The following is a 20,964-nucleotide window of genomic DNA, read 5'->3' as shown; positions in this document are numbered from 1 at the left end:
AGGAACAGTAGAAGAAGAATCATTGGAGTTCCTGAAGAACAAACACAAAGGCAAATGTGATGAAGAAATGATAGTTAAAGAAATAATTGATCAGAACTACCCAGAGTTGAGATCCAAGAGGCTCGAAAGGATCCCGGGAAAAACAACCCAAATTCAGAAACTTCAAGATAACGAAACTTAAAATGAGAAAATCCAAAGACTATTGAAAGAGTACTGAAAGCAGCAAGATAAACAAAAAGAAACTTATATACAAAGGAAAGCCCAGCAGACCTATCAAACGAGACTCCACCAGCTAGAAGAATATATAAGAATATATAAGGTAAAGGTAAAGGCCCTCCCGTTGATCGTCGATTTGCTTGAGCGGGCCCAGTAACGTCTCCACTGGAGACTTTGTTGTTACTGTGTTTGGCATATCGAATACATCACGGGTGGCTTGCCAGGCCCTCCGAGAGGGGCGGAGGAATCGAACTCGGGTCGGCCATGTTGGCCGCTTGTAAGGCGAACGCCCTACCACTGTGCTATCGCTCCAGAATATATAAGTGTGTATATATATATATATGACAACAAAATGACACCAAGATTACTCTTCCCAGCTAGATTATCATTCATATTAGAAGTAACTATACAGAGCTTCATGAACACGCAATAGCTTACAAAATTCATAGTATTGAAAACAGTTTTTCAAGAATTATTAAAAGAGCTTTTACAGAAGAGGAGAAACTTCCCATTATGTGAGATTCAGTATAGCATTTACTAACGGTGCATGTTGTTGTCCTCTACTAGATTAAGAAAGGTTAAAAACACAGAAATTAGTCATCACAAACTGACTTTTATTGATTTATTTTCTGATAATTCTATTTTCCATTCTTTTTAAGTTTTATTGGACCGAGTAATAGGAAATAAATTTGTTATATGCCTGCCAAGGGAGCAGGTTGGGGGATGGAAGGGGTCAATGGTGGTAGGATTGGTGTTTCAACACTGTATGGCTGAAACAACTCTATTATGAACAATTTTGTAAATCACAGTATCTCAATAAACAGTCCTGGGGCTGGAGCAATAGCACAGTGGGTAAGGCATTTGCCTTGCATGCAGCCAACCCAGGTTCAATTCCCAGCATCCCATATGGTCCCCCAAGTACTGCCAGGAGTAATTCCTGAGTGCAGAACCGGGAGTAACCCCCTGAGCATTGCCAGGTGTGACCCAAAAAGCAAAAACAAAAAAAAAAGCAAATAAAAATAAATAAATAAACATTCCTGAAAAGAAAAGCAAAAACTATGTGTATCAGTAAGACTTTCCAGGTTTCATTTCTGAAAAAAAAAAAAAAGAAAATATTGGGGGAACCAAATAAATGTCTCTTGTATCACCAGTACCACTTATCACTTAATCACTTAACTTCCCGTTAGTCGTCGATTTGCTCGAGCGGGCGCCAGTAACGTCTCCATTTGTCCCTGTCACGTGCTAGTGTAGCCCAATGGCATCTGTTCGCTCCGGGAACATGAAGGGCCTCAAACCGATCGTTCATGATCTTGATGAAGAAGTCTGACCATCTGGTAGGTTGGCGGCCACGCGGTCTTTTGACATCCCGTGGAATCCAATCAGTAACAGCTCTAGTCCAACGGTCGTCTTTAAATCTCATTACATGACCAGCCCATCTGATTTTCGACACCTTGGCAAATGAGACAGCGTCCCTGATTCTTGATCGTTAACGGAGGTCAGAACTCCGGATTCTTTCTCTCATTTGAGTGAAACGTGATATTCCAAGCATAGCTCTTTCTATTCTTCTTTGGGAGACCTGAATGGCGTTCTCATCTTGTTTGCGTAGGGCCCAGGTCTCTGAGGCATATGTTAATGCAGGAAGAACAGTGGAATCAAAGAGATGTGCCCGGAGCCGGAGGTTCTTCGTCCTCTTAGCTATTTCTTCGACGTTCTTGAAGGCGTTCCAAGCCGCTCTCGTCCTCCTGCACAGCTCGGGTGCCAGGTCATTTGTCATGTTGACCTCTCGACCTAGGTACACATAGCTGTTGCATTCGGAGATGGTCGTTCCATTGAGAGCGAATGGGGTGTCAGGAACGAGGCTGTTTCTCATAAACATTGTCTTCGTGAGATTCAGCTGTAGTCCTACCTTTCCACACTCACGGTCAAAGTCGGCCAGCATTTGTGCCGCTTGGCTGATGTTTGGTGTTATTAAAACAATGTCATCAGCAAAGCGGAGGTGGTGTAATTGCCGACCATCTATCTTCACTCCCATTCCTTCCCATTCCAGTCGTCGCATGATGTTCTCGAGGGTGGCACTGAAGAGTTTCGGTGAAATGGTATCACCCTGCCGCACCCCTCTCTTGACATCAACGATCACTTCTTTGTAGAATGGTGAGATCCTGGTAGTGAATCCGCAATACAGCTCACGGAGGATCCTGATGTATTGGGCTTGAATGCCCTGATTGGCTAGGGCTTCAATGACCGCTTCCGTCTCAACAGAATCAAAGGCCTTCTTTAAATCAATGAACGTTAAGCAGAGCGGCATCTTGAACTCCCGAGAAACCTCAATGAGCTTGGTTACCGTGTGGATATGGTCGATGGTGCTGAATCCTTTGCGGAACCCTGCTTGCTCGCATGGTTGTCCTTCATCTAGTGTTCTGCCAATCCTATTCAGGATGACTCGAGTGAACAACTTGTAGATGACAGACAATAGGCAGATCGGGCGATAGTTGCCAATGTCATGGATGTCTCCCTTCTTGAACAGTAGTATGGTTCTGCTGGTTTTCCATTGGGACGGAACCTTGCATTCAGATAGGTAGCGAGTGAAGAGCCAAGCCAGTGTATTGATGAGTACTGACGGCAGGTTCTTCAGGTGTTCAGGTCTGACCTTGTCTGGGCCGGGTGCTGTTTGTTTCTTTACCAACGAAATGGCGTGTCGGATTTCGGAAGGGAGAACGTTGCGAACGACATACCCATCCTGTGGAATTTGGTATGTTGGCAAGTGGACATGGCTATCGAAGAGATTTGAGTAGAAGTCATGGATAATCTTCTCCATTGCCGTTCTGGAGGATGTGATGGATCCATCAGGACGTCGGAGGGCAGTCATCTTGGTCTTATAGTTGGCGAAGGACAGGCGGGCGTTATGAATACTTTTCCCGGCTTCTGCCGCATCTACCAGTACTTCTGCTCTTCTCTCTTTGAGGTCTTCCTTGATTGCATCTCTGCACTGCTTTGCAAGCTCGGACGTTAGCTTGCGGTTGCCTGAGGCATGCGCCAAACCACGCTGGCGAATTAGCTCAAGAGTTTTCGAAGCTAGGCGACTTTTTGTGGCTATCTCTCTCTTGGCGTTCCTCGCACATTCATGGAGGTGCTGAACCAGTCGATCGTATTCCTCGTCAATGTTGTCAACAATGGCATCTTCCCATGTTGCCGCAATAGTACCAAAGAGTTCCCAGTTGGTGGTCATTCTGGGAGTTCTCTTTTTGAACTTTGCAGCCCTTTCTCCCCGCTCTGTGAAGTAGAATTTTGCACGAAGGAGACGGTGGTCCGATCCCGTTCGAAATTTTGGGACAACAGCGACATCAGTCAGGCAAAACCGTCGATTGAATATGATGTGGTCTATTTCATTGTGGAATCGTCCACCAGGAGACTCCCATGTCCATCGTTTAGATTCTGCCTTCTGGAACTGTGAGTTACCATGAATGGTCTTGGTCGACATGATGAACTCAGTCTCTCACCCTGTTCGTTCCATTCTAGGCCATGGGTCCTGATGTACTGGAATCACCAGTACCATTGCTCATAATGCTTGACTAATAAAATAAAATTAAATTAAAAAAAGAAATTCTGTATACAAATATTGACATTGACAAATTATCATTAATACACTAATTAAGTCATATTAAATGATGGCAAAAATAGAGAGATAATACAGTGGTTAAAGCATTTGTCTGGCATTCGATACTGATTTTATCTTGTTACCACATGGTCCATTGAGCACAACCAGAAGAGCACCTGAGCACAGAGCCAGGAGTAAACCACAAGCACCACAAGGTGTGGCCCAACTCCCACCCCCAAAGAGCCAACATCAATATTTTGTTTATCATCAAATAACCTTTGAGCCTTTGATAAAATAAATATGTAGAATAAAATTAAATACCCACATCAATGACTAGTTAATCACTGAAAATTGGCAATGGTTTGGTATGACATGAAAAACAAATATAGTTTCTGAAACAGAAAACAATGAACAAATGCATGAATTGGGCACGTGTGTGTGTGTGTGTGTGTGTGTGTGTGTATACCTTGTTACTAAAAATAACAGATAACAATACATAGCCGTACGTAGCAATTCTAACTGAAGTTTTATTAGGCAAGTTCATATTTACATCAGTCTCCAAAAGACGGAGTTCAGTAAATATTGGTAAGTGCCATCACTTCAGAAAACAACAGTTGACCGTACATAAACAGAAGATATGCTAGTGATTTAACCTAACATGCTAGTTATCCCGAAAAGAGTCGTTGGTAGAATTTAGTCTTTGTTGAAAAGGTAGATATAGAAAAGATACATGTCATTGAGATATTAAGTTAAAAAAGTAATCATTTTAAAAACTGAAATATTAAGTTCAAAATTCAGAGAAAGTTCAACATACATGAGCTTTATGATAAGGGTTGTTGTCTTTAATTCCTGGTAAATATCTGCGTCTTCCCAAAATGGTTTGAACAAATCCATTTCTCCTACAGTTCTGCACTGTCTCTCTCATGAAATGATTAATTCCTACAAAGAAAACACACAGGTTTCAATATAATTAAAAACACCAAAACTCCACACTGATAATACATCATCAAAATTTTGCACACAAATGTCCATGCACCTTTTATAATTGAGAGAAAATGAATTTAGAAATGACAATGTGGTTTTCTAAACAGCTGCCACCACCACCAAATAGAAACCTACACTCCAGAACAGAGTAAGTTAAAAAACAAAAGTAAATTTACTCTGCAGCTTAGTGCACATTACTTCTCATAAGCTTCTGTTGTTCGATAACGTTAATCATATTTTGCTCTTGGCTCTTGGATCCAAGTGCAAATTTCCATAGTTCTTTGTTATGATCTATGCTACAGAGCTGGTCGTGGTACTCCCAGGGCTTGTCCAGCAAGTTGCAGGGCACACACACTCAGCCACAGTGCTCACCATGGAAGGGGGGACAGTGTTGCACACTGGGGTCCCACTCTTTAGTGGTGGTGCTTGCACACATTGCTTAGTGGGGGGTGGGGGGTGGGAGGGTCTACACAATGTTCACATACTTGTTTGTGCTGGGTTGGGGGCACCCCTGGAAGGTCTCATACACCTTGTATTCCTACTGTACTGTCAATGGAGCAGTCACTCTTCAGTTGTGGTGCTCATGCATACCTTGTTAGAGTGTCACTAGAAGTAGGTTGCAGCACCAAGAATTATGGACAGTGGAGCTGCTAGAATTATGCTTGACCCCCGTGGTGGCACCAGTTATGAAATTCAGCCACACATTGGTAAGGCAGACATTTTTGACAGTGAGCTGTCTCCCAGGTCTAGAAATCACTTCTTGTTTTTTCATGGGCTTTCTCCTCCTGTTTTGTTTTCTTTTGGGGGTGGGGGCGGGCACAGAGGAGGCCACAACTGGTGATGCTCAGGACTTACTCTTCCTCCTACACTCAGAAAACACTCCTGGTGGTGCTCAGGGGACCAGATGGGAAACCCGGAGTCAAATCAAACTTGGGTTAGCCACGTGCAAGACAAACATCTTAACTGCTGTATTATCTCTCTGGCCCTCTAGAAATCACTTCTTAAATTTTAAGAGACTAAGTATGGTGTGACTATTCGAGTGCGGGCCTGATTCCTTTACCAGCGTTCAACATCCAGGCCCGACATTGCATTTTACAGATGTCTTGGGCACATTCTTTCCTCCACAGGTGGACAAATCTCTTCGATGATCACTCCTGCTTCTGAGCCGGAAACACTCTTTTTTTCTATATCATATTCACTTTTCTCCTCTATTTTTAAAAATACTTATTCAGAGGGACAGTACAGGCATTAAGGTATCTGCCTTGCAGGGCTGCGAATCTCAGTTTTATCCCTGTAATATCAACAGCACTGACCCAGACCACAGAACCAGGAATAGCTCCTGGGCATTTTTATGTGTGGCCCCCAAACTAAATAAATAAATAAAATAAACTGCAATTAGGCATATCAACTGTTGATCCATCTAGCTGACCTGTGCATGCAATCTCTGCTTTTCTTGTAACTGTCACTGTCATCCCGTTCATCGATTTGCTTGAGCGGGCACCAGTAACGTCTCCATTGTGAGACTTGTTGTTACTGTATTTTGGCATATCAAATACGTCACAGGTAGCTTGCCAGCTTTGCTGTGCAGGAAGAATTCTCTGGGTAGCTTGCCGGGCTCTCTGAGAGAGGCGGAGAAATCGAACCCAGGTCGGCCACGTGCAAACCAAACGCCACACCCGCTATGCTATCACTGGCGCTCATAACTGTACTTATCCTAAAGTATGAATACTAGGAGTCCAGTTGAAAGTCCTTGTTTCAGGGCTTCTGGCTGGTGGCTGGCAAGGAAGACATTTGAGGGGACTGTGGGTGAAAGGAGTGAGAGAAAATGCTGCCAAACAAAACTGCTGGTGATACAACACTTCTACCGTAAGAATTTCAGAAAGCAATCAGGCTCTCTTACTAAGAATTACTGTGATTCTGACAAGAGAAGAACAAAAGAAAAGCAGGAGATTTCAGAGACTAATAATTCACAAATCTTTCTACCTGACTTCAGGTAGAGGCAAACCTTCCAGTAGGAGGTCTTCAAAGATTCATAGATTCAAAAGCTATTTTTCAAGACAATCCATTCTGAAGTACAATTTATATACCAATGAGAGGCACCCACTTCAGGTGAATAATTTGATGTATTTTAATAATCGTAAATACCTCTATAATAACCACTAAATGATATGAAATCTTATCTTAATAGTGAACTCCCAGTATCAAGTTTCAAATACTCGCTGAGATACTTTACACTACTTATTAGTTTTCATGTTCTTGAATTTCCTAAGAATTAAATTATACTGTTTGTTCTCATTTGTGTCTGACTTCTTAAATTACTATTTTACTAAAACTATACTAGTTTCTTTATCAGTAATATTGATAGATATCTGGGCTGTTCCTAATCTTTGGTTTTTAACATGTACATGTCTTTCTTAAAACATATGGGTTTATTTTGTTTGGAAAAATAACCAACAGTAAGATTGCAAAATTATAAATGAAGTGTACATTTACATATAACGAACTATATCAAAAAGCCACACAATTTTCTTTGGTTTTTTGTGATTTTTATACATTTTATTTTCATAAAGTTGTTCACAATAGTTCATTACAGATAATATTCAAACACTCACCCAACCAGCGAGCATCTTCCCACCACAATAAGGGAAGTGTCCACACAACTTTCCAAAGTGGTTACATCATTTTAATAAACTCCATAAGGAACAGAAAAGAGATCCAATGTTTTTAATATTATCCATTGTAGTATTCTTGTAATGATATCTCTTAGTTTTAATTTGCTTTTCACTACTGACCAATGGTGACAACATCTGATCTGGCCATTCTTTCATCTTTTTTTTGTAAAGTGTTTAAATATTTTGACATTTTACTGGCTTGTCACACAGAGTTATAAGAACATTTTTTTTTCTTTTCGAGTCACATCTGGTGATGCACAGGGGTTACTCCTGGCCTTTGCACTCAGGAATTACTCCTGATGGTGCTCAGAGGACCATATGAAATGCTGGGAATTGAACCCAGGTAGGCTGTATCCAAGACTAACACCCAACCTGCTATGCTATCTCTCCAGCCCTATAAGAACTTTTTATGCATTCTGGATGCAAGTTCTTTCTTAGATAATAGAAACTACAAATATTTTCTCTTAGTCTGTAGTATGAAGTTACATTTTCTTACAGGTGTCTTTAATTAATGTTTCCTTTGTAACTTAATTCTATATTATTATTACTAAAAAATCTTTGCCTACCTCAATGTCTCAAATTTTTCTTCTTTGCTTCTTCTTGGTAAAAGGTAAAGGTAAAAAACTATTTTTCAGCTATTACTTTTTTTTTTCTTTTTGGGTCACACCCGGAGATATACAGGGGTTACTCCTGGCGGTGCTCAGGGGACCATATGGGATGCTGGGAATTGAACCCAGGTCGGCCGCATGCAAGGCAAACACCCTACCTGCTGTGCTATCACTCTAGCCCCTCGGCTATTACTTTTAATCTATGCTCCAAATCTAGATAACTTTTATATATGAGGGTGAAATAAACTGGAAGTTCATTTTTTCCCCATACTGGTATTGGCTATTTTACCGTCAATTGCTAAAAAGTATGTGTAGTTCTATTTTTGGAATCTCTGCTTTATTCCACCATTCTTTATGTTTACCTAAGTCTATCATAATTCTTGTAATTTATAGTAAGTTTTTGAAACCAAGAACTCGGCAGTAAACCCTGTTCCGCCAAATTATTTTTATTATTTTATGCTTTTGAATTAGTTATTCAACATAAAAGTCTAAAGGACTTTGACTAGAATTGCAGTGAAGCAATATAACAATTTACAGAGAACTGCCATAATAATATTGTGTCATCTAATAAATTATATAGCAATCCTCACATGTATTTAAATATTTTTTTCAATTTCTCTAAGGATTACATTGCAATAAAGTCTTGTACATAAGGTGAAATTTATCTCAAGTACTTCATCATTTTTAATCTTATTCTAAATGGTTTTATTTTTATTTCACTCATTAATTGCTGCTAGCATACAGGAAAATGATGGATTTTAACAAATTAACCATGGATGTTGGGACCTTCTGAAATTTAGTTATTGGTTCTAGTGATTGCTTTGGAGAACTCATTTGATTTTCTCTCTACAAGATCATGTTATGTATGAATAAAAGGTTTTCCTGTGGGAAATGGAGAGTTGATTACAAAGAGGCAAGACAAATACTTTCAGAGATGATGCGTAAATATGCAGTTAAAATATAAATCATATGACTGGATGCATTTTTCAAAGTTCACAGAAATATACATCTAAAAGGTGTGAACTGGGCTAGAGTGATAGCACAGTGGGTAGGGCGTTTGCCTTGCACCCAGCCGACCCGGGTTCGATTCCCAGCATCCCATACGGTTCCCCGAGCACTGCCAGGAGGAATTCCTGAGTGCAGAACCAGGAGTAACCCCTGTGCATTGCCAGGTGTGACCCAAAAAGCAAAAAATAAATACATAAAATATGTGAACTTCCTTTCTTTTTTTCCCCCCCTCTCTTTCTAGTCTGTGTGTGTGTGTGTGTGTGTGTGTGTTTGGGTCACACCTAGAATTCTTAGGACAATGATACACAAACAATGACACTATTCTAAAACAGCAATCATTCTTTAACAATTTTTATCTAAATCAAATGCATATAATATTTCAAAAATATTCTATTAGAGTTTTACAACAGAATATACTATTAGCATTTTACAATTTTCAAAATTCAAATTTTAACTTAAAGTTTATAAGGGAATAGTTGAAAAGATAGTTGAAAAGATGATCAATACTCAAGAATTCTTTACCTGTGTATCTAGACTTGAAGGAATCAATGTAGCAAGCAGCATCATTTTCTTTAATGCCCATCTGCTCTCCCAAAGATTTTGCTCCCATTCCATAAATGATTCCATAACAAATCTGTAAGGGTCAGGGGGAGGGGACATCATACTCAATAAGCAAAGGTCAAAATTATATAAAATACAAATATAAAGAGTTCATTAGAATTGAAATATGGTAACCTTATTCCATGGTGAGTCAAACAAATGGTAGACCTGATTTTGGTGGGTTAAGTGTAAAATTATGAATTAATACACTACAAACATCTTTTCTGTCCTTTTAAAACACTTTTTGGGGTCTCAGAAGGGCTGAAGAAAAAGGAATAGAGGGAGAAAAAGTATATATGAATGCGTATTTTAAGAAAATAACCCTAATGATCCAAAAGGGAAGATTAACTTCTGACTCTGTCATTTATCTCAGAAGTCACCAAACTAGTTTTCTACTGCTTAAAGGTGTTCCTAGGACATAAAGTAACAAAATAGGAGACTAACACCCAAGAATGGCCGAGATTAGTACCAGGAATTTTGCTCCATGGCTTGGAGGCCTGCCACACATGCTAGGGGAAAAGGGAGCTCAGATAGATAAGGGAGCACCAAATAAAGGGTGTTGGGAGGATCCTCCCAGGATGGGAGAAGCATGCTGAAAGTAAACTATAGACCAAACATGATTGGGAGGATCCTCCCAGGATGGGAGAAGCATGCTGAAAGTAAACTATAGACCAAACATGATTGCCACTCATTGCCTCTTTTGCAAACCACAACACCCAAGGAGAGAGAGAACAAAAGGGAATGCCACAGAGGCAGGGTGGGTGGGGGGGATGGGGGTGAGAGGGATACTGGGATCCGTGGTGGTGGGAAATGGGCACTGGTGGAGGGATGGGTACTCGATCACTGTATAACTGAAACCCAAGCACAAAAATGTATAAGTCTACAACTGTACCTCATGGTGTTTCACTAATAAAAATTAAATAAATAAATAAATAAATAAATGTGATACTAGGAAACTAAGAAAACACAGCTGTGCCAGGGCCCTGTGTTTTACTCGAGTGCCATTTTGTCCCCCAGGTCAGGAATCACCCCACCCGCAAAGAACCCAGTTGTAGAGGCACACATTTCTTCCCCTCTCCATACCTCTCCATAACCATACAAAGACATCCTAACTCTAAAGACCACGCAACAACACATAAGAAACAATTCCATGGCAGGGGGCAGGGGGTGATGGGGGGGAGGGATACTGGGATCAGTGGTGGTGGAGAATGGGCACTGGTGGAGGAATGGGTACTCGATCATTGTATAACTGAAACCCAGGCACAAAAATTTGTAAGTCTACAGCTGAACCTCATGGTGTTTCACTAATAAAAATTTTTAAAAAAAATGAAAGAAACAATTCCAGACTGCACAGATGGCAATGGTAAAGCAACACAGAATCAAACCAGACTTAGTGAGCAAAGATGTTAGCCCGGAAAATGCAACCAGGGATAATGTGTTATATAAATTCTCTGCTAAGGAATTTTGAGAGGAATGTTGAGGACGTATAAGGAGCTCAAAGAAACAATGGACCGCATGGCCAATAAAACACAGTGGATACGAGAGCAGAATGAGAATACAAACAGAAATGACAGATATGAAAAACTTAGCAGGTGAAATTAAAAACTCACTGAAAGGCCTCAACAGCAGAGTAACAGCTGCCGGAGACAAAATCAGTGAGCTCCAAGATGAGTTGCAGAGAATCTCCAGACAACAGAAGAAGATGGAAAAGAGCCTCAAAATAAACCAACAGGTAATGAGAAAACTTTGAAATAAATTTAAGAGGAACAACATAAGAATCATCAGGGTACCAGAGGGGAAGGAAGAAAACCCTGATGAAGAAGCAACAGACAATACATCATCACTGAGATGCCCCCAGAGCTGCAGAGTGTACGCACCCAGATCCAGGAGGCCGAAGGTACCATCTAAGATAAATCCAAATAAAAATACCCCAAGATTCATCCGAATCAGAATGAAGAAAACCACAGATATAGATAGAATACTGAAAGCAGCAAGATCAAAGAAGGAAACTAAATGCAAAGGAGCTTTCTGAAGGTTTATAGCAGATTACCAGTAGAAACGCTCTAGGCCCGAAGACATTGTTGGGATATAATGAAAAAAACTCAATGAAATGAATGACTTACCAAGTCTACTTTACTCAGCCAGACACTCATTCAGATTTGAAGGAACAACACATAATTTCACAGATAAATAACAAGACAGAAATCACTTAGACTAAAAACCATCTTTACAAGAACTAAATGGACTGCTGTAAGATAAGACAAGCCCCACAAGAATGCCAAACTCCTGCAGAAAGATGGCACAAAACTCTATAGCAATAACCTCTCTCAATATCAATGGGCTAAATGCACCAATTAAGAGACACAGAGTGGCAGGATAGATTAGAAAATTAAACCCAACACACTGCTGCTTGCAAGAAACACATTTGAATAGTCGGAGCAAACACAGACTCAAAGGTTGAAGACAGTTCTTCAAGCAAACATTCCCTTCAGAAAGGCCAGGGTGGCCATACTAATATCAGACAACATAGACTTGAAAAATGTTATGAGACAGTGAAACTCATTTCTGAATGATCAAGTACATCAGGTAGAACTCACCCCTAAACATATACATACCTAATGAGGAACCAGCAAAGTACTTAAAATGACTGCCAATAGACTTGAAAAGGCACCGATAGCAACACAACAGTGGTTGGAGAGTTCAACACCACTTTGTCACCTCTCAGTAGACCAATTAGACTAAAGCTCGGAAAGGAAACACTTGAAGAAAGAAATAGAAGAAAGGGACTTAGTAGGAATACATAGGGCCATTCATTCTCAATAGGCTGAATACACTGTCTTCTCCAGTGCACATGGGACATTCTCCAAGATAGACCACATGCTGGGACACAAAACATAGTTCCACAAAGCATAGAAATCATAGCAAATATCTTCTCTGACCATGATGCACTAAAAGCACAAGTTGATTACAAAGAGAAATGGAGAAATAACTAAAACACCTGGAAATTAAATCGCTTGTTACTGAACAACCAACACGTCAGGAAGGAAGTCAAAGAGGAAATAAAGATTCATGGAAACAAACGAGAATGTGGAAAGAGGAGTAGTTCACCTCTTGATCGACCAAGAAGAACAGCAGTGAGTAAATACAAGACAAGGAAAGCTGTTCTTTGAGGTGAGTGGTGTCCTTTTCCCCATAGTTCATTTGGAATAAAGTTGGAGTTGGAATGAAAATGCGGCCTTTGGCTTTCTATGTCAGTCATGCAGAAGTAGAAACAAATATGGGTCCATTGAAGAGGGCTCAAGGGCTGGAGCATGCTCTACATGTAAGAATCCAGGGTTCAATCCCCCCCACACCACACTGTCCCCTGAGCACTGCCAGGAAAAACCCTATAGCCAGCTTTCATATCCTCTCATAGCTGAGTGGTATTCCATTGTCTATTTATACCTCAGCTTTAAGTCTGGGCGAGCTTTTAGCTGGTCTCAATATTTTATCTATTAAAAATATATGCTGGCGCATAATCTCCTTGCATAAAATTATTTGTAACATTTCACAAGATTGGCAATAACCTTCAGATAATTCCCACTTCCAGGAATACTCATTCAAAAAAAATGTTATCAGAGATCAAACCCAAGATCTTTTATGTATAAAACCCCCACTGTACTATACTGTGAATGGTCCTTGTTTCTAGGAATGCATACGGACAGCTTTAAATGTGCTTTCACACTTCCTCCCCTATTCAACCCTGCATTTATTTGTCTTAAATTCACATTTACAAGAACATCTCTCCCACTAGTTCTGAAATGTAATAATTTAAATGTGTCATGTTTGTCCACAGCTGGCTAGCTTATCATTTTTGTGCTTATATGATTTTTTATAGCTAATAATGCACTTCCTTTCTACTTTGGCAAAATAAAAGAAAAACCAATTCAAGCACATCATTCAATAAAATTTCATGTATGCAAAAAAATAAAAACCTAAATACTGCTTGGTATAACCCCCCAAAACAAAAAATATATAAAAGGACCCAGGATAGCATAGCATCATTACAGGTAAATAAGATAACCAAAGGCCACAACAAATTAAAACTATCAGTTAACAAAAAATGCACATTTAGCAATATGTATTTTCAACAAACATTTAAGGAGCACTTTAACTTTTTTTTTAAAAAAAAGGCTTTGGTGAAATGTTGTGTGGAAACATAAATAATACTGTTGCAGAAATGGGAGACTAACACCCAAGAATAGCCAAGATAAGCACCAGGAGGTTCAGTCCATGGCTTGGAGGCCAGCCGCACATGCTGGGGGAGAAGGCAGCTCAGATAGAGAAGGGAGCACCAAGTAAAGGGTGTTGGGAGGATCCTCCCAGGATGAGAGATGCATGCTGAAAGTAGACTATAGACCGAAAATGATTGCCACTCAATGCCTCTTTTGCAAACCACAGTACCCAAAAGGAGAGAAAGAACAAAAGGGAATGCCCTGCCACAGGGGTGGGGTGAGATGGGGGGGTGGGAGGGATGCTGGGAGCACTGGAGGTGAGGAATAGGCACAGGTGGAGGGATTGGTAGTCAATCATTGTATAACTGTAACCCAAGCACAAAAATTTGTAAGTCTACAACTGTACCTCATGGTGTTTGACTAATAAAAATTGAAAAAAAAAAAATACTGTTGCAGGCCGGAGCGAAAGTGTAGTGGATGAGGCACTGCCTTGCATATGCAAACTCTTGTTCGATCCCTGGCACCCCATATGGTCAGCACTACTAGGAGTGATCCCTAAATGCAGAACCAGGAGTAAGCCCTGAGCGCTGCCAGGTATGGTTCAAAAATTAAAAAACAACAAAATACTGGTGCTTACAGATTAAAAAGATGATTTAAAAATACATTTATACACAGATAACAAATACCACCAACAGTATCTAACACTAAGGCATGTGGCTTTCCTGACCTTAAATAATCTCAACCCGAATCTCTGATTGCTACTACTGACTCTGCAAGGATAGTACAGTGAGTGATGTGAAAGAGGCTCAGATGAATGTGCTTTGAAAGAGCCAAAACTGAAAGAAAGCATTCAATTGTGAATGATGAGGCCATTTTAAAATTTTTGAGTCAAAAAACTTATGGCTTATAGTAAGCACATTCATTAAGATAACCTGCTTTGCCTGCTGCCTCAGAGTGTCTCCAACACACTCTGGCTCCACCATCTTCCACTCAGCTGCAACACTTCTGAAAACATCACCACCAGAGTTTAGTACTTGAATGAGACGACGATCGTGGGACAAATGAGCCAAGATCCTCAGTTCAAGTTGAGAGTAATCAGCAGCCAATATGAAACCACCTGAAGTAGGAATGATTTTAGGAAAGCTGGTCAAAATCAAATCCAAAGCCATATAATAATCAATATAAAAATTCCATTATTACTTAGAACCTCTGGATTGTGTTTGCAAAAATTAAAACCTGCCTCTTAATATGAGTTAATTAAGTTCGATAGCTTAAATAGCTTTTTTTTCCATTTAACTTTCAAATAATGTAATATATGTAAGCTACCCTTATAAATTAGCAATTTGGTATAACTTAGCAATTCCCAATGCTTCAAACACACAATAAAAATAATTTTTTTTAATGCTTCTCCTGCAATAACGGACTATTTAGAAACTGGAGAATGAAGATTTTTTTTTTACATTCTATAAAAAGCCTTGCATAGAAGAAGGAAGGGAGGGAGGGAGGGAGGGAGGGAGGGAGGGAGAGAGGGTACTCTAATGTATACACATTTCAAGTTGGCTTGAGAGAAAGATATGCTCTACTTTGACAATAACAAAGACATTCAACAGCAACATCAAAGATGCAAGTAGTCAAAATTTGAATAAGAGTTATGAAGAGGATTCAGATTATCTATGGATTAGAAATAACTTGCAAATTCAGTGTATTTTGTTCCTTTTCAGTCTGATTCCCATGTAACATCTGTCACCAATCACCCACTCTCTCAATTTTTTCTCCATCATTTCTAAAATCATAATTATTTTTTTATATTTCTGACTTGTTTTGCTCTGTGCTATATTTCTCCAAACTGTGTCCTGTTGCATTAATTATCTTCCCAAGTTGATTATCTGCCAGATTACTTTTTCCTCCTTTCACTGCTTAATCATTAACTTTTTTTTAATTTCAAAACATTTGGAACTCATGATCACAAATTACAAAATCACAAATCATCCTGTTATTCGTCGATTGCCTCGAGCAGGCCCCAGTAACGTCTCTTTCATCCTAGCCCTGAGATTATATTCAAGGCTCCTTAGGAGAATGAGACCCATCATTGTTACTGGTGTTTGGCATATTGGGTACGCCACGGGGAGTTTGCCAGACTCTGCCCTGTGGGCAGGCTACATTCGATAGCCTGCAAGTTTGTCCAAAGCAGGAATGAGATAATAAGATGTCATAATAAGATATCACGCAGCCGCATTCGGTTCCGGGAGCTGGTTTTTATAGTCTCTGAGTCTTGGCTGTTGATGGGATTACACGGCACCAGGGGGCCAGTTGGTGGGTGTGGCCCCCCGCCTACTGGAATTTGGAGGATCTGGGTGGAGGATGCTTGGCCCAAATCCGAGTAGGCTTGGAGATCTTGGCCCGGGGAACTCATGATCTAACTCTCAAATTATCCATACTATTAGTAAAACATATTTGCTCATTTTATGTTTTGCCTGCTGGCAGGTCTGGGTGAATTTGCAAAAAGTTTAACAATAAAGGGCTGGAGAAATATGACAGAGGTTAAGGCACTTGCCTTGTATACAGCCACCAACCTGGGTTCAATCCCTGCCACCATATATGGTCCTGCAAGCCCTGTCATGTGTCATGAGTGATTCCTGAATGAAGAGCCAAGAGTAAACCCCAGGCATAGCTGGGGGTTACCCAAAAAACCAAAACCAAAAGAGGCTTACAATGACCTCAGATAGCGTAGCTTCAAGAGATAGTTGTGAGCACATCATAGAAGTTTCCCACTAAATAGACCACCAAAAAAATTGTGCCACACAAAGTCATTGTAGGCTCCACTGAAAAGACAGAGGGTTGAATGCAAACTTATGAGTCCTGTTCATAATTCAGGTTAGTTCAGCGACTTGAAAGTCATCCAAAGCAATAAGAAGCTCAAAATCCGTCTGCTGTCTTACCTGGAAAGGGCACAAAGGCATGTCGCATGCTAACAGAAAAAGGCATTCCTCTGTCGGAGGCTCTCTCTTCCTTCTCTGCCTGGTGCCAAGGGCTCATGTCATATCTCTTCCTATTTCTTCCTCTGCCATACAAACAACATCATGAGTTGGACATAAAGCAATCTCAAATACACACAACAAAAAAACATTTTTTAGTCAAGTCAGTATTTCCATCTAAGGATTCAACACCTTTAGTTAAAGTTCCCTTTAAAGCTTAGTAAAGATACTGAAACACTTTTAGCAATCATTCAATTAAATAGTAAGGCATTTCTGTAATAGCCTTTCCTTCAAACTGCTTCTCTGACATTTAGTTCACCTCAACAATTTTTTTTGACTACACAAAATACATATATATGTATATATCTATACATATATATGTATATTAAGGGTTTTTTAGTCCTTTTGGGTATATATGACAAAGGCAAAAGGCTCGTTCCTGGTACTGCTAAACTCATCCCTGTAATATTTAACATAAAGAAGCCAATAGTGCTGATTAATGTAATTAACCATTTAACCATTTAGTTGTTTTTTTTTTTAACCTTTCACCATCAGCTAATTTATTTACAGGCAGGTAAGAGGTTTGAAATCACAACCATCCCTATGGGTAGGACCCAGGACAGAAATTAAATATCTGGAAAAGAAAATTTAGTCTAATATGCTAATCTTAAGCCATGCATGTATACATTCACAAAACTATATTCACACAGAAAATAGCACCTACCTGCCCTTAGGAAGGAGGCCCCTGCCTGCCACCTGGGAAGGTGGACTCTCCTCGACTAGTGTTGGCATTTTGATCTCAAAATCTTTTGGCACATTTTGAATATTTGGCTCTACAAAAGTGATTCGTCCTAAAGTCAAGGAGAACGAAGACATAAAATTAAAATGGAAAAGAAATCTGTCATTTATTTGAACGGTTTCACATTATTTTGAAATAATATTATTTTGGTGCCAGGGAACAAACCCAGGGCCTCATGCATGTAAGACATGTGCATTACCACCGAGAACTTTCCCCTACCTAGTCACTGCATTTCTGAATCTGAAAAAATACATGCTCTGGATCCAGGGAGAGGGTATGGGACTGAGGCACCGGCCTCAGTTGTGTTGGTGCCTGGCTTGATTCCTGGCACTTCCTAGTGCCCTAAGCCTGCCAAGAATATCCCTGGAGGCCCTCGAATACCAACAGCCCGGCCTGGGGACTCCCTGTATAACCCCAGCAGCACTACCCCTTGGGGCCTGCAGTAAACTGTCTGGACAGTTGGCAGAGCTGCAGGGACTGGATCCCCAGAAACCCTGAACACTGCTTAGGAGTCACAGTAACCCCTGACCCCCCACCCCATCAAAATACATTCTCCTCTAGTGTTTGTGGGAGCCACACGAAGCAGTGCTCAGGGTCCATTCCTGGTTTTGTGCTCAGGAGTGGGCCTCCAGCGGCGTCAGGGGGACCAAATGAGGTACAGGGAATTGAAATGGGGTCAGTTGCGTGCAAAACAACCCTGGACTATCTCTCCAAACCCCAAATACATTCTCTACTACTTCTAATAATGTGTGTCTATATAGTCAAATGGCATATTTTTATTGTGTCTCAATGAGGAAAAAGCAGACCTTTCCCCAGCGTATATAAACACCTGAATTAGCTGCAATACGATGTCTAGTTTTCTAGAAAACAGCCCCATGAAAATAATTTTATAAAATGAGCTGCTCTTGTATTAAAATGAGTATCATGACTACAAATTCTTACCAGTCATATTCATAAATAAAGACTCGTGCAAAGGATCCTCAGGGAATTGATATCTGAGCTTTTAGATGTTGGGAATGTACAAGATACAGAAAAGATCTGGGCAGCTTCGGTGACTGGCACCAGAGTCAGCTACTGGGGAAGACAGAGCAGTGCTGAGAGGCAGGGGCTGAAAAGAAACGTCACTTTCCAGACATTTCTCAGACTGTTTTCTGCACCATCAAGAAACTCAACAGATGGCTGGAGACCAGAATCAGGTGGTTAACAAATTTCCAAGAAAACAGAAAACTTTTGTTTTCATGCTTATAGCCTTTATTTTCCTCAAAGTAAATTCTATTTTACTTTGTTGAATTTTTCTAAAGCACATGAATTTTGTTCAAAAATAGTTTGAGAAAATTATATTGTTGCTGCAGTTTCTATAATACACACACATAGTGACACAAAATCTTTTTTTATGGACAAAACAAAAACTACCCCTTAGACGCTGGGAGAGATGAGACTAGAAAACAGCACAGTGGGGGGGGCACCTGCCTTCTTTACTCCTTACCGCCAGCTCAGTTCAGCGGGAAGAACACCCTTCCCCCACAAAACACCATCAGGAGTCATCCCGGTGCACAGCGGAAGCCCTGAGCACAGCTAGAGACATATGATCCCAGAAAAACAAAAGAAAATTTAAAAATCAGATGGAGTGGAAAAAGCCTTGGGAGTGAAGGGAAAAGGTTCACGGGACCAAACGTTTGCCGACAGAGACAAACGGGGTTCTCAGAAATAACGAAAATGAGCAGCGGGATGGATACAAGTGATGGATACAGATGAATAATATTGCACAGCTAAAACACACACAATCTTAAAAATCAATGTTACTGCAGCAAAAATTAATTTTCAAAAATCCTGTTTTATGATATACTCTTTACTTTTTTTTTCTTTTTTTTAAAATTTTCTGCAAAGAGCGAGACGCATCTGTAAGGCCCACCAGTACCCCCCCCCCCCCCGCCTCTCGGAGCACTGTTGCAGGCTCTTCCAATCACCAGCTATGGAGCCAGCTGGGACTGGAATGGGTATTCCTCTGCCGGACTTGCTCTCCCTCCCACCTCCGAGGCTGGCAGATTACGAGCCACTCTCCAGACGCGATCCTGGGAGGTCAGGGGGTGATATACTCTTTACTTTAACAGGCTGTCTGCTACATACTACATAAAATTTCATATCCTAATTATTTTGCTATTAGCTCCAAATAAGTGTTTAAAGACCGTAATAATATGCTTATCATTAAATATCATTTTCAGTGTTACAAGGCTAATAAATAGCAGAGGAAAGATCTAAATCTCCTTCAGCCTTAGTGCATTGTCCATTGTCTTCTCTTTCTATACTATTTAATATCCAAGTTTGATGGCTGAATTGAACACTAGCTGGCAAAATGACAAGAACACAATACAAACGATGAAAACCAGTAAAACAAAATGATTAGTTTCTGCCTTACAAGCAACAAAAAAAATGGCAGTACCTTTGAAAATTTAATTTTGTGTTTTTTTACAAAGAGTTATTTTACTGAATTTTAACATGTCTCAAAACAAAACTTAAGTAGTAACAGAATAGAAAGTACCAAAAAGGTGGCTAAATAGGAAAAATGAAAGGGAGAATTTTAGGGATAAAGCAAACAAAGAGAAAAGCAATTCCTCATCATTAATCATAGCAACAGCTGGTAATAACGCCATGCACTACCCCAAACTTAAGTATGCGGACATACTTCATTTCAGCATGACCTAGAAAGGCACGGCTAGTAGAACCATCATTATTTCATACATGATGAAAATTGAGCACAAAGATGTTAAGGCGCTAAGCAAGGTTCTACTGCAAACCTTATAAAAATCTATTCTCAGAGCTCACATTCTGCACCTACCCCGATTTTAAACTCCCCACTGTGGAGTCAGCACTGCCCGTTCTTCCAACACACGAGCATCTGGCAAATGTATTTGCCGAGGGCCAGAGAGACAGGACAGCAGGTAGGCGCTTGCCTTGCACACACCTGATCAGGTTCAATCCTGAGCACCCCATATGGTCCCCAGAGCACTGCCAGGAGTGAACTTGAGCACCATCAGGCGGAAGGCCTGAGCACAGCTAGGTGTGCTCCAAAAATAAACAAAAAATCTGACTTACCTAGATACCAAATACTTTATTTCTCAACTCTGAAAACTCTAGGCCAATTTAGCTTATCCTGTCTATCCCAAGAGGGCCATAAGATCCCAAAGGACTAGTGCAGTCTTTCCTGGATGAATAAAATAAGGTTGATGACCTACTTAGGTTCTGCCTGGAGAGACACCTAGGAGGCTCCAGAGAGAACTATGACTAAAATTAGA

At 40.3% G+C, this 20,964-nt stretch overlaps 1 protein-coding gene and 1 non-coding gene across 2 annotated transcripts in view; both read right to left on the bottom strand.

The window, feature by feature from the left end:
• Nucleotides 1-20,964, bottom strand: part of POLQ (DNA polymerase theta) — a 125,027-nt gene that overhangs the window by 12,554 nt on the left and 91,509 nt on the right. The window contains exons 24-28 of the mRNA XM_056109129.1: nt 17,597-17,723; nt 16,837-16,958; nt 14,830-15,014; nt 9,606-9,717; nt 4,626-4,750 (exon numbers count right to left, since the gene is read on the bottom strand). Coding sequence (XP_055965104.1) covers nt 4,626-4,750; nt 9,606-9,717; nt 14,830-15,014; nt 16,837-16,958; nt 17,597-17,723 — 671 coding nt within the window. The remainder of the gene's footprint in view (nt 1-4,625; nt 4,751-9,605; nt 9,718-14,829; nt 15,015-16,836; nt 16,959-17,596; nt 17,724-20,964) is intronic.
• Nucleotides 19,614-19,753, bottom strand: LOC130018716 (small nucleolar RNA SNORA7). The gene has a single exon (XR_008791605.1). It is a non-coding gene; the product is annotated as a small nucleolar RNA SNORA7 (small nucleolar RNA).

The sequence above is a fragment of the Sorex fumeus genome, unplaced genomic scaffold (genome assembly GCF_029834395.1).
Source record: "Sorex fumeus unplaced genomic scaffold, SorFum_2.1 ptg000265l, whole genome shotgun sequence".
In the NCBI taxonomy this organism is placed as follows: Eukaryota; Metazoa; Chordata; class Mammalia; order Eulipotyphla; family Soricidae; genus Sorex; species Sorex fumeus.
This window is presented reverse-complemented; position numbering and strand designations above follow the sequence as displayed.